Genomic DNA, 14,094 nt, shown 5'->3' on the forward strand with positions numbered 1-14,094 from the left:
GTCCGTACCGGAAAAAATACAGGCTCCAAACGGCACCAGCACCCACGCAACCTGCTTTAAAACTCCACTGTTGAGATGAGGCTCATACACTTACTTATAGAAAGTACAAAAACCGTAAGACACAGCACATCCTATTTTGTTTACACACAGGCAGCACGGTGGCTCACACCTGTCATCCCAGCACTTTGGGAGGCCCAGGCGGGAGGATTGCTTGAGCCCAGGAGTTCAGGACCAGCCCGGGCAACACTGCGAGGCCCCATGTCTACAAAAATTTAAAAATTAGCTGAGCAGGATAGGGCACACCCGTGTTCCCAGCTACTGGTGAGGCTGAGGCATAAGAATTGCTTCAGCACGGGAGGTTGAGGCTGCAGTGAGCTGTGATCAAGTCACTGTACTCCAGCTTGGATGACAGAGCAAGACTCTGTCTCAAAAAAAAAAAATATACACACACACACACACAGAAACACGTATGTACACAATATAATGTATGTAATGTGTGTATGTGTGTGTGTGCATGAACATCTATACACAAAGCAGCAAATGGAGCAGGACGCATGCCCAATGCCAGCAGTGGTTATGTCTAAGTTGATGAGACTACACTAGGTTTTATTTCCTTTTTTATATTGTCCAAATGTCCACAATGAGTATGAAGTTCCTTTATGATGAGAAAAAATATATATTAAAGCAAACTCCATTTAACAGATTAAAAATGAAACAGGAGGCCAGGTGTGGTGGCTCACGCCTGTAATCCCAGCACTTTAGGAGGCCGAGGCAGGTGGATCACTTGAGGTCAGGAGTTCAAGATCAGCCTGGACAACATGGTGAAACCCTGTCTCTACTGAAAAAAATACAAAAACATTAGCCAGGCATGGTGGCTGGCGCCTGTAGTCCTAGCTACTTGGGAGACTGAGGCACGAGAATCACTGGAACCCAGGAGGCAGAGGCTGCAATGAGCCGAGATGGAACCACCGCACTCCAATCTAGGTGACAGAGCGAGACTGTCTCAAAAAAAAAAAAAAAAAAAAAACAAACCAGTAAACATGAAGTACATAATTTTTCACATGTGCTCTTAAATTTCTTTTAAAACATACAACTGTTAAGCTTTCTTCGAAATATGCTGGTGTCAAAAGTAAAACAGAAAATCACAGAGAATGTGGATGTCGGCTTGGCTGGGATTGTTTTCAATGCGGAAAGGCTCACAGCTCCTCCAGACTGCTCTCCCTGCCTAGGGGGACAGGGCAGGCCGGCTCCAGCGTCCTGTGTCCCACATCCTGTGTCCCACATCCCGCGTGCATGTGCGGGGCTGGCGAAGCCTGTGGAGACCCTGACAGAGCCAGGGCCAGGGAAGGTGGGTAGCATGAGGCCAGGCACCAGGCTACGATGCCCACAGGCAGAGGGACGGAGAGCCAGGAGGTCAGTGTACCCAGCACAGGCTCAGAGCAGAGCAAGGGCAGCCCAGTGGGAGGAATGAACCAGACACCTGGTGGGCGGGGAGGCCCGGCGACAACCCCGTGAGCAGAGGCTGCCAGCCCCCTGGGCAGCTGCAAACCCCCGGCCAGCGGGGAGCCACAGACCTTCTGGGCACAGGAAATGGCTGTGGGCAGGAGAGGCCGGTATGGACACGGCGACGGGCTGCGGTAAGGAGGCCAGTACGGACACGGGAATGGGCGGTGGGGAGGAGAGGCTGGTACAGCAGCTCAGGCTGCTTCTGCCTGTGTCCGGCCATTCCCAGGATGCTTCTGAGCACCCCGACCCACTGGCTGCGGGGTAGGCCGAGACTCCTTCCTCTGAACGCCGGCCTGCCCTGGGGCCTCCAGCTTTCCTCGAGGGGCTTCTCAGGTGAAGGCAAGAAAAGCGACAGCATTGAACCAGAGCCCTAAGCTTCAGGGGAGGCCTGAGCACCACTGAAGCTGCAGGTGAGCTCACTTCACCCAGGGCCAGGGAGGAACCTCTTCCATCTGATAACCACTTGGAAAGGGTTCTGGGAAGGGGATGGGCCCTCGGGGGAAGGCGCTGAAGTCGCAGGGTGGAAGACGCGGCTTTCTGACAGAGCTGCCTCTCGGGACAGGGAGTGAAGGTGCCAGCACCACTCTCCATGGAGGCCACCGACCCTCCCACCAACAGGAGATGACCTCAAGGCCCCTCCCCGGTGTCCTGTCCACCTGCCTCCAGCCGCCTGAAGGTCCCTCCCCAGTGTCCTGTCCACCTGCCTCCAGCCGCCTGAAGGTCCCTCCCCGGTGTCCTGTCCACCTGCCTCCAGCCGCCTGAAGGTCCCTCCCCAGTGTCCTGTCCACCTGCCTCCAGCTGCCCGAGATCGGCTCTTCCCTGCGGTTTCTGAACGGATCAGCTTCCACCTGCACACACTGAGTGGGTGCACAAGACTTCCCCGACCCCTAGGGACACACATTGCTGAGCTTGGAAGCACGTTCATGTCTTCAAAACCCCCTTGTGAGCCATGTGGTATCTTATGTTGGCCTAAAGATTTCTACTGCTTTTATACGACTAAATAGAACACTCAAAGAATCCAGTGTAGGGATCAATCCAACTGTATCAATAATAAGTAAACATCAGGTCGGGCACAGTGGCTCACGCCTGTAATCCCAGCACTTTGTGAGGCCGAGGCAGGTGGATCACCTGAGGTTGGGAGTTCGAGACCTGCCTGACCAACATGGAGAAACCCCGTCTCTACTAAAAATACAAAATTAGCCAGGTGTGGTGGTGCATGCCTGTAATCCCAGCTACTCGGGAGGCTGAGGCAGGAGAATCGCTCGAACCCGGGAGGTGGAGGTTGCAGTGAGCCGAGATCACGCCACTGCACTCCAGCCTGGGCAACAAGAGCGAAACTCCGTTTCACAAAACAAAAACAAACAAACAAAAACAAACAATGAAACATCAATGGTCTACATGTGCCAATTACAAGACAGCATCAGAGAGGATCCAAGACACCACCAAGAAGATGTTGCCTCCAAGAAACCACTTTAAACATGAACACTTGGATTATGAGAGACACACGCAGCAGCCAGCACCTCATGGGAGATGTGGGAGCAGCGACAACCGTCCAGACAAAAGGTCATCTCCATGACTAGCCAATCTGAGGACAGTCATTATCTTCAGGCACCCACCACATGCACATGGTGCCAGGGAAGCTGTGGCAGGTGACTAGGGGTGCTGGAAACGGCCCGGTGACAGCAGAAGCGTGACCCGGCCATGCGTCTGCCACGGCCCCATACACGTGCACCACCCGCTAACAGGCTGTGGCCAGTCGCGAGTCCGGGAGCCACGCCCAGGCTTTTGTGCCTGAGTCACCATCACAGGAGAGGTTGGTGCAATCGGCGGCCTCAGAGGATGGGGTGAGGAGTCCCCATGGGGATGCCGCAGAGCCCTGCCCTCGGTGCTCTGGGTCTGGGCAGGTGCTGGCCACGCCCCGGGAACTCAGCACAGCACCGACTCCCAGGGGCCTGCTCTGTGCCAGGTGACGGTGACAGCAAGGGGACAGCAAAGGGCGGGAGGGTCCGTGTGAGATGTCCTTCCCTGGGCTGTCTCAGCACCAGGATGTGGGAGGCAGCCCTTGGCCTGCCCGGCACCGTCCCCAGCCGCCAGGGCTCTGACCTGACCCTGACAGGTTGGGTGCAGTACATGGTGCTTCGGCAAGTACTTGGCGATTCTGTTTGTTACTGGTTCTGTTACTCTATGCATTATTTTTATTTGTTTCATTTTAACAAACAGGAACCCCAGCCTCCCAAGCCCTGGGGACCCGCAGTGGCTCCAGCAGACCCCAGCCTCCCAAGCCCTGGGGACCCGCAGTGGCCCAAGCTGCGCCAAAGGCACTCACCGGCTTGCATAGGTCACGATCGGTTTTCGCTTCCATCTCCCAGACGTGGTGGCCATCTGGAAGAAAGGAGCAGGAAACGTCTGTGACTTTGTGTGGCGGGGAGCCCCCTCCCCGAAGCCCCCATGTGATCCAGACCCAGGGCCCTGAGCCCGGAGAGAGACCCCGGGAGACCCACGTAGGCCCATCCCAGGGCTTTTGTTGAGGGCAGCGCCTCAGGACCCACGTACCCAGGTGGGGCCCCAAGCTCAACGCCAGAGTTCCCCTGGGAGCCTGGGGAAGCTGAGGACACGTGGCTCAGGGCTTGTTCTGACCCCAGCCCTGGGCGGGAAGGACTACAGGGCAGGGGTATCCTCAGGAATCTGTCCTGGGCCTGCATCTGCTGGCCTCTCACAGCCTCAGGACAGGTCACGGGAGGGTTTCTATGCCCCCGTCCTCTCCAGGGAGAGCAGGTGTGAGGGGGAGCAGGTACCCCATCATCAGAGCGCGTGCAGGGCATCTGTGCGTGGACCTGGGGCCCGGCTCTGCAGTCCCCGGCCCAGCCTCCAGGGATGCAGGAGGTGTGAGAGTGGCGCCAGGGGGGCCGGGGGCTCCACGCCAGGGTGCGATGCCTGCCCGTGCTGGGGTCCACGCTGGTGGAAGAGGGCCTGGCCGCTGGCCCTGCCTCTGTGCAAAGGAACCACTGGGTAAATGTGAAGAGCCTTCCTCTGACAACTTCTTGCCCGTCAGGAGACAGAAATGAAAACACAGGTATTTTTAGCCTTTCCCCAGAGGCCATTTGCATGTTTTTAAAAAATGAAAAGGCTCCCAGAGGTGCAGTGAAAGGACGCGTTGTTCTCTCTGCTCCACGCCCGGCAGAGTGGGGACTCCAGGCGCACACGGACAAAGGCGGCCGCACCACAGCCTGGCCCCTCAGATGGGCTGAGTTTGGGGCAATTATCTCAAACTAACAGATGTCAATCTCCCACAGTCTCTTCCTCTCTTTTATCTTCTCCAAAATAAAGTCCGCTCCCAAAATGAACAGTTACAGGTATACACACTTAAGTTTATCCTTATGCTCTCTCTCCAAAGAAGAAAACGTGTCTGTTACAAACTCTCAATTACTGACAAATCAGACAAAATCTCCTTTTTCTCTGTTCCAGTGCCGGGCTGCTGTCTGCGTGGAGGGTGGAGAGAGGAAATGTGAGTCACACAGGACCCCAGAGCCGCCCAGCCGAGCCCCGGCCACGCCAGCCCGGGACGCCCGAGGTCCCCACGCAAATCACCCACCAGATGAGCCCACTCGACAGAGCCTGGCATCCATCTCTCCTCTGGGAAAAAATAACAGGGAACTAAAACATACACTCAGTTGCGCCTGAAGGCATCTGAGTTTCACGAAGCAGCAAGGAGCTGGGAAGAAAGGCGTGTTCACCCCAGCACAGGTGCTGGTGACGGCGGATTCCCAGAAGCCCCCAGCCCAGATGCACCCGGCAGCTCAGAAGCCCCCCACCCCCACTTCATAACAATCGAAACCTCTCTGTGTGCAGCTAAGTCTTCGGGCTGTTTGGCACCTTTTAAAAACGACTTTTGGAGTTTTCTTATGACAAAGCCCATCTTTGGGGTGAAGCCCCGTCTGCACCCCACAAAAGACTGTGGTCCTCTGAAGCTCCGGGGCACCACAGGCTATGGTTTGCTCTCTGCCCAGCCCAGAAGCTCAGAGTCACAGCTTCAGCTTCCCCAGGAATTTCCCTGAGGCTGTGGAGGCCTTTGGCGCCAGGAAGGGGAGGGAGGTTGATGGTGCTGACAGGAGGGACACTGAGGCGCACAGGGCCAGGACGCTGCGTTTAATGACACCCCAAGGAGACACCATTTTTGCAGCCGAGGCAACACAGCCTGTTCCTCTCTTTATGTCCCGAGAAGGGAGAGGGACTCCAGCCGTCTCCCCATGGCCTCCTTCAGGCGGCTGCCCCACAGCAGTGAGTCCATGAAAAGCAAATGGAACGACGGCATGAAGGTGTCTTTTTCCTCCAGTGCCTCATGGGCCTGTGGGGAACCAGCCTTGCTGGAGCAGCCCCAAGGGGAGCCACGTCTGCGTGGCCAGCCAGGCCCAGCTCAGCACCTGCCACGGAGCAGCCTCCACCACACACCTGGGAGCGCCTGCCCAGCAATCCCTGCACAGGTGGGAGTAGATATGCTTAGACTTCCCCTGAAAGTGTGGGGAACCGACAAACATCCCCGCTGTCCTCAAAGACCCTGGCTGAGCCAGCGCCTGTGGCCTTCCCCCTCGGAGGCAGGGCTTCTCCCCGTGGTCTCCGACGTCTGTGGCTGTTTCACCGTCGACCAGGGTGAGGGTGAGGGCAGGCTTTCTGTTTCTGCTCAAGGCTCATAAAGTAACTCTTTCCAAGGCAATATATATTCACGGCCAGAAATGTCTGTCTAGCAATTGCTTCCAGAACAAGACAAAGCACTGAGGCTGCCGTAAGATGCAAATAACCTCGCATCTCAGGAAAGGAGACGCAGGGCCGCGTCCCGCTGGCGAGAGCATTGCCATGGAGGCTCCCGGCTCCGTGGAGGCCCAGGCGGGCAGGGCCGGCCCCCGCGCTGTTCAAAACCCAGCCCCTGGCAGGAAGGAAGGCAGCCGGTCCTGAAAGGGCCTTTGTGTTCAGCCTTATCAGAGCTCCGAGTCCTCAGTAGGAAACTGCCTGAGTGCAGGAGTAAAAATATTCCAGATCATTAGGGAATTCCCTGCAGTCTGAGTCATCGGGAGGCTTCCCTGCCACACCCGCGAGGTTTCCACACAGGCAGGCCTGCGGGCCCAGGAGCCTCCCAGACCCGCCAGGACCCGCCGTCTGGAGCCGGGCCACCCCCACGCTGGCGCTGACGCTGAGCCACTGTTTCCACAGAGAAAGCCACAAGGGCCACCGGTGGAAGCAGCGCCCCTGGGTCCCACGGCGCCCTTGAGTCCTGCACCCTGTGGCGTCCTCCTGCCCTGCTCCCCGTGGCGTCCTCGTGCCGTGTGCCCTGTGGCGTCCTCACGCCCAGAAGCAAGCGTCCCCAGGGCATCTGTCATCCATCCGGGACTCTCCCTCAGGAGTCTGTCCCAGCCTGGCTCCCAGAGGAGATTCTGGAGAGCAAACAGCCACCTGGCCGCACTGCACATCGGCCTGCAGGGCCTCACACGGAGCCACCCTGTGACCCACAGCCCTTTCACGCCGAGGCATGTGCTCAGGCGACAAGCAGGCATCCACACGGGACTCACGCACTGAGGTTCACAGCGGCTTTTCCACGATCATCTCCACAGGGTGGACGTGGCCCAGCACCATCGGCAGATGGGTGTGGCAGCCACATGGTGGGCTTCCCTCAGCCACAGAAAGACCCACGTCCCGATCCGCACCAACGAGGGGACCCGAGGACCCCACGCCCTGGCCCGCGCCAACGAGGGAACATGGAGGATGCCACCCTCCATGGAAGCTGCCAGGCACCGCAGCCGGCAGGTTGGGGTTCCCCAGCAGGGAGCAGCCAGACCAGGCAAGGCCAAGCGAGGGGGCTCTGGGGTGGTAGGGGCTGGGGGTGGGGAAGGGAGAGCAGGGGTGGGGAAGGGAGAGCAGGGGTGGCCGCTCACGAGCAAAGGTTTCTTTCTGGGGACAAGAAAATGTTCTGAAATTGGTGGTGGCTGCGTAATTCTGTGAAGCTACCAAAACCCGCTGAATTACACACTTAAATGGTGTATAGATCACATCTCGATAAAGCTGATAAAGAAATTAGGCAACATGATCACGGGTGATATTGTCACGTGTGATCCCAAAAGGCCCGAGGAGGAAGAGGAGGGCGAGCAGCCAGAAGCCCAGCCCCCTCCTGTAGTGGGAACTGACACGATGCATGGCCTCCCCACACCAGCAGGGCCCACGCAGGGGGCGTCTGAGAGTCCCCCTAACGCTATTCAGAATGCGGCTTGATGAGAACCGTGGGTCGTCACTCAGTTCGAGGGGTCCTGGGCCATCTCAGGCCACTGAGCCGTCCTCAGGGCATGAAGAAGAGACGGGCAGATGTCTCCTCCCAGGGTGTGCCCTCCATGCCTTCCCTGTGTGGTCTCTGGGAGCACACAGAGAAGCCCAGGGGTCAGCCCGGCCACCTGCCCTCCTCCCAAAGATGCTGTATGGTGATGAAGCGGCCCCAGCTCTGCTCTTGGAGCCAGCAGTGGCAGTGACGTCTGTCCACACTCACAGGCACCCAGCAGGGTCACCTCTTCCCTGAAAACACAAATCTGGAAGATCTGCATTTGGCCTTTAAACTGTTGGACCAGACACCTCTGAAGATTTTGTCATTATGATGCTGCCTCCGGGGCTGGCATCCAACATCTTCAGGAGGCAACGGCTGAGCTGCTCTGTATGGGGACTGCCCACGCCGCAGACGCTGGAGCTGGGGACTCCTTGCTCATCCAGCCCCGTCAGAGGACATGCCATGGAGATAGATGCCATGGAGGCAGCCATCCCCCGGGTCCATCTCCCTCAGCCTACACCCCGCACAACTAAAACAGACAGGCCACAGACCTGCCTGGACTCCACCTCCCACCTCGGCCTGCTCCTCTGCCCCAGGCCAAGACCTTCCACGACGGACAGAGGAGGGACAGCAAGGCCTAAAGGGGTAGTGCCACTAGGTCTGCCTTATGGGGGCCCTGGCCCTCACCTCCTCCCCGCCTGCAAGAAAGAACCAGACCCTAGGAAACCGAGGAGCAGGGGTGGCTGAAGCGGGGGGGCAGGCAGGGTGGCCAGCGGACACTGATGCCCCTCTGGGGAAATCGGGGCCTGCAGGGGCCTCAAGGCTTCCGCGACACCCCGGGGTGAGTGAACCACCCCCTGGCCTTGAAGGGACCTGAAGGTGAGCCCGGAGGGAGTGGCTTCAGGCCTGGGGACTCCTCTGACCCGGCTCCCTGGGCAGACAGGAGGGTCCTTGCCTGGCGCTTCCTGCACCTGGATGACATGGCCTCTGCCTGGGGACGTGCACCCCCCACTCGCCGTGGTGAACGTGTGTGTCCTGGCATAGGACCAGCAGCTGCCAAGGCCACGGTGGTTCTGTGACAGCTCTGTGTCCTTGCAAGTGTCCTGCCAGCTGCCAGCTGAGCTTGGTGGCTGCTGGGTGGAGCCTCTGAAAACAATGGCCAGGTGCCTGTCAGAGCTTGTGGAAGACCCGGGAACCATGCTGGTCATGGCAGGGCAGCCTCGGAAAGGCCCGGACCTTTGGTCCCTTTATTTAAAAAATAACAACATACATTTGACCCACATCTGGAGTCCTGACCCTCCCAGTGAGGTGGGAGGCAGAAGCTCCGCCTGCGGCTGTGTGGAGAAATCTGGAAACCCGGCCTGTGTCTCCTGCAGTATGGCCAGCGCCTGCCCACAGGCCTGTCTTCTCCATGTGGTAACGTCCAGGGCCAGAGGATGGGGCGGCCGTGAGGTGGGGGCGAGCTGGGGTCCCACCATGTTGGGTTTGGGGGTTTGGGGCGAACCTGGCTGTCTGGGGTTTCTCAGGGGAGGGCTCTGGATGTGCTGGGCTGGGGCCTCTGGGAGGGGCCCGGGCAGCTGTGGGACTCTGGCTACTCGCTCCTACCACGCAGGCCCCCTGGACTCCCACATTTCTGTGTGTCTCCCTGTGAACCTGGGCAGGGCCCCCGGTGTGGTGGCTGGCACAGCACTGGGTTCAGGCCTGGGCCTCGGAGCTCTGGCACAACCTGTCTCTGCTTCCCAGGGGCCCCAGGCTGCCTCCGCAGAGGGGACCCGGGAGGCCACGTGGAGGGGCCCTGATTACCTGGAGATGCTGGCAGTCCAGGCCCCAGCTGGCCTGCCAGTCACGGCGGCCACAGAAACGACCACGGACGCAACCCGCACGGCCCCGCGTACTGAGCCCCGCCCGCTGCGCGATCGCCAGCAAACGGAGCGGGTGTTTTAACCCCTGGCGTTGTAGCGTGGCTTCTGCACGGCAACGACACCAAAACAGGCTTCACTGATGTTTTTGAAAAACGGCACCAGAACAGACGTGTGACTCAAGAAAAGGAGGTTGTTCAGCTCCAGCATTAAGAACTGGCTCATGTTTGATGCATCCAAATCTCAGAAACTTGCGCCTTCTGTCTCATCTCAGCCAAGCTCCAGACACAGCCTGAACTCACGTTTCACGCAGGCGTTTTTCGGGCGTTTCATTTATGTTTCATTATGTGTCCCTCAGCCGCTTCGACGTTCACGCGTGTGCAGAGAAGTGCCTCACATCACACGTCGGAAGAGAGAAGCGGTGATCTTTAACGGGGGGGGGGGGGAGGGGAGGGGAGGGGTGCGGGTGTGAAGGTGGGGAGGGCAGGGGTGCGGGTGGGAGAGGGGAGGGGAAGGACGCGGGTGGGAGAGGGGAGCAGAGGGGGTGTGGGTGGGAGAGGGGAGAAGAGGGGTGCGGGTGGGAGAGGGGAGGGGTGCGGGTGGGAGAGGAGAGAGGAGGGGCGCGGGTGGGAGAGGGGAGAAGAGGGGTGCGGGTGGGAGAGGGGAGAAGAGGGGAGCAGAGGGGGTGTGGGTGGGAGAGGGGAGGGGTGCGGGTGGGAGAGGGGAGGGGTGCGGGTGGGAGAGGGGAGGGGTGCGGGTGTGAAGGTGGAAGAGGGGAGGGGTGCGGGTGTGAAGGTGGAAGAGGGGAGGGGTGCGGGTGGGAGAGGGGAGGGGTGCGGGTGGGAGAGGGGAGGGGTGCGGGTGTGAAGGTGGAAGAGGGGAGGGGTGCGGGTGTGAAGGTGGAAGAGGGGAGGGGTGCGGGTGGGAGAGGGGAGCGGAGGGGTGTGGGTGGGAGAGGAGGGGGTGTGGTTCCCACTTCCTGCAGCTGAACCCCTGCAGCCTTGAAAACTGAAAGGCTCCCGTAATGCTACAAGGGGCTTCTGAGCTGACACTCGGCCCTCGGCGCCCCACAGCCAACCTGCCTCCTGGACAAACATTCCGCACAGGCTTTCATCATCAGAAAATGTCGTTTTCCGAGGAAGCAGTAAACTAAGTCCCCAGAGAAAGGCTGATTCTGCCCCCGGCCTTTTGCGCCGCCCTGAGAGACCTGGGAGGAAGCTCCGTGGAGTGCAGGTTGAGACCCAAACACCCACCGCACTCCCGCCTGCTGGTGCTGGAGCTGGAGCATCCCGGAGGGACCCAGCACCCACGCTACGGCGAGCCATGCCCGTGCCCGTCGGTTCCCCACAGCGCAGCCCTGCTGCAGGGATTCCCTTCCTCAGGAAGGCCCAACACCAGCTTCTCCCAGCCTTCCAGGGCCGAGCAGCCGCTCCATCCGACACTTCTCAAAGTTCAGAGGTGCTGTGAACCCACGGCAGCTGAAGGGGGCCTGGCCGAGACACAGAGGCTGAGCTGGCTTGGACAAAGAGCTTCCTATGTACTCCAGAGAAGGACAGGGCGGAGCCGACCCCGGCCTGTGTCCAACATTCACAACAGCTACAACCGTCCGCACCCTCAGAACGAGGACAGCCGACAGACACAGCGGCCCTTCCTGGAGAAGCCACTTCATCTGCCCGACTGACGGATCCTCGACACGAACCTCCCGAGCTCACGTCCGGCCCTGGTTCCATCCGCGAGAGCAGTCGAAAACAGAACTTTAAACAGACCAGGCGATCCCATCACAAGACGAGAGGGCAATTGTGTTTTTAATTTATATTCAGTTTAGTGGTTTCTCCAAAAACAACTAGGAACTCGTCGCCAGGATGAGGATGTGGGGCCTTTTGCGGCTCCAACCTCCCGCCTGAGAAGCCCAAAGTAGAGAAAGAAAATTACGTGGATGTTTGTTCTCCGCTTTTGAAAACATGTGATGTGCTTGTGTGTGTATGAATATGCAAATTATCTTATTTAACTATAAAGAATAAAATCACAAATGTGGTCTGGCTTCATCCCTGCAGTATTCACAGCTTCACGTGCTCTTGAGCGCAGCACCTATTCATTTATTGTTCGCCTGCTGTATACCAGACACCGGCTGATGCTGGGAGAGGGTCAGAGACCCGCCCTGACCTCATGGGACAAGAGAAGGACACGGGCAGACAAACTGGCATTGCCTAGAAGTGTGGCCGCGGCAGCCGAGCTTAAGGGCAGCACCTCTGGCCTGCTGACGGCACAGCTCACAGCGATGACGAAGGCAGGAGGGGCTGCCCGTGGGGGCGGCCGCATGAGACCAGGGCTGCTCCTGCATCTCCTTGGCTTCCGGCCCTCGGAGGCCAGTGGCTGCCCTTCCCCATGGCCCTGTGGCACCGATTCGGCTAGTGCAATAACTCGGCTAGGGCAGGAGCTGGGGCACCTCTGCTGACTGCGTTTGGGGGGCGGGGGGCTCTGCCAAGGTGCCCAGGCCTCTCTGCACAGAAGAAACCACAAGGAGGCTGCTCAGGCCTGGGCTTTGAGAAGCAGAACCTGGGAGCCATGGTTCTGGCCAGTCTTGGCCCAGTCTTGGCTCCCTACACTGGGGGCAAAGTGTTTCTCTGCCAACGCGTGGACACACACTGAAAGCTCTGAAGGGCAAATTATTTCAAAATTAGCCTCCTCCTGAGAAGGCACGGGGGATGCAAATGCCTTCCTGGTCACTGCCTTAGTTGGTTTTCTCTATAATTTAAAACGTGTTTTCCAATTATGCCCTGATTCTACAGAAAGCCACGTTAGACGTGAATGACCTCTAAAGCCTATTTTGATTGAAGCACTTAAGTTTCCGGCAAACTGTACAAATCAAGACCCCATTATCAAGGCTGAATGCCTCCGCGGTTTCCGGGGATCAGAGTAAGTGCAAAAAAATTCCAATTGGTAAATGTTAAAAAGAAAAAAAAATCACAAAACAGGTCTTGTAGGGGTGTGCCCCTCATCTGGCCCACCCTGGGCAGAGGCCCAGCAAGGCACCAGGAAGCCCCAAAACCAGAGAGCTCATGGCAGGCTTTGTGGAGAGCCAGGCCAACTCTGCCTGAACCCCCTCGAGGGCTGGGCTAGGGTCCCTGCACCCAGCCACACTGGTGCTCACTCTCCCTGCAACGCCAGTCTCCCGTCAGTGCAGCCCACACTGTTCACAGGCCAGGCCCTGCTCTGGGATGAGAGCGCTGGGGCCCAGCATCTGCAGATAACTGAGCTGGGCCGGGAGCCACTTTGTGAGCCCTATCCCTGCAGGACAGCGTCTCCTGTGGGCAGCACAGAACCACAGGCGTGACGGCCCCAGGAGGAACATCATTCAGAAGATGCCCCCGCAGCTGTTCCGAGGTCAGCCCCAGAGCTTCCAGGCTGGGCCGGCACAACACCTACAGGCAGGGGTGACCCGGGCCCTCGGGGCACAAGGGCCTCACACACACCATGGCTGTAGCATTAAAGACCGCCCCAGCCCCCGCCATCTGTGGCACCCACACCACCCCTGCCTCCGACCCCAGGAATGCTGGCAGGAGGGGAAGGCCCCAGAGGGGAGCTCCCTCCTGCCCTGCTGCTAACTGACCCCCAAAGTGTCCACTTCCTGCAGACGGAGGACCCCAGCAAAGCCAGCAAGCGCCTTCGCCCTCCTCCGCACGTCCTCAGCCCGCGGGCTCCCTCCGTGTCAGCGGCGATGTGTGTGTGGTGGCCCCGGCAATCAGCATCTACCTCCTCCCTTCAGCAGCACAGCTGTCAGCTCACACAAGAACTCACAGCCGGATGCAGCCACAGGCCCCGCAGAGCCTCTGCTCTGTGCCATACCCCGTAAGCCTGTCCCGGTGACCATGCACAGGTGGGCCCTGCTCCACCGACCGGGAGCGGTTCCCACCAGCGCTGAAGCCCAGGCCGCAGATGACCCCTGGTGAAGAGCATACCTGGCGCTTTCTCCACGAAAATGACCTTGGAGTCCTGCAGGAAGTTGTGGCCGGACAGGACCATCTTCTTTCCGCCCATGACCGGGTAGCTGTCCGTGCTCTGCTTCTCCACCAGAGGCAGCTCCTGGGCCGAGCGCTGGGCTGCGTCAGGGGGAGAGGGGCAGTGAGGGCCTGTCCTGGGTGGGCGGCCCAGGGCACACGCGTGGCACCCAGCAGGTCACGTGTGAGCCCACCCACCCAGGGCAAGCACTGCCACGGCCGGCGGGCTGAGTCCTGCGGACGCCATTACTCCTAGGGGAGAAGCCATGCACATGAATCCTCATGGTCTCCACCTCGTGCTGAAGGCAGCATCGAAATATCCTCCTAAGACTCAGCCAGTTTCACTCAAATCACAGTCACCGCACAAATACGCAAAGGTCAGCACAGCGTGGGGGAAGCCCTGGCCCACACCGCATTCCCTGGCCACGCT

The 14,094-nt window shown here is 59.1% G+C and overlaps 1 protein-coding gene across 9 annotated transcripts in view; it reads right to left on the reverse strand.

The window, feature by feature from the left end:
* The window catches only part of NFATC1 (nuclear factor of activated T cells 1), a 129,417-nt gene that overhangs the window by 57,539 nt on the left and 57,784 nt on the right, over positions 1 to 14,094 (reverse strand). For all 9 annotated transcript variants that reach the window (XM_074022337.1, XM_045378102.2, XM_045378101.2 and 6 more), the window contains 2 exons: positions 13,626 to 13,766; positions 3,833 to 3,888 (listed from right to left, as the gene is read on the reverse strand). In XM_074022337.1, the coding sequence (XP_073878438.1) occupies positions 3,833 to 3,888; positions 13,626 to 13,766 (197 nt within the window). The remainder of the gene's footprint in view (positions 1 to 3,832; positions 3,889 to 13,625; positions 13,767 to 14,094) is intronic.

The sequence above is a fragment of the Macaca fascicularis genome, chromosome 18 (assembly GCF_037993035.2).
Source record: "Macaca fascicularis isolate 582-1 chromosome 18, T2T-MFA8v1.1".
NCBI classification, from domain to species: Eukaryota; Metazoa; Chordata; class Mammalia; order Primates; family Cercopithecidae; genus Macaca; species Macaca fascicularis.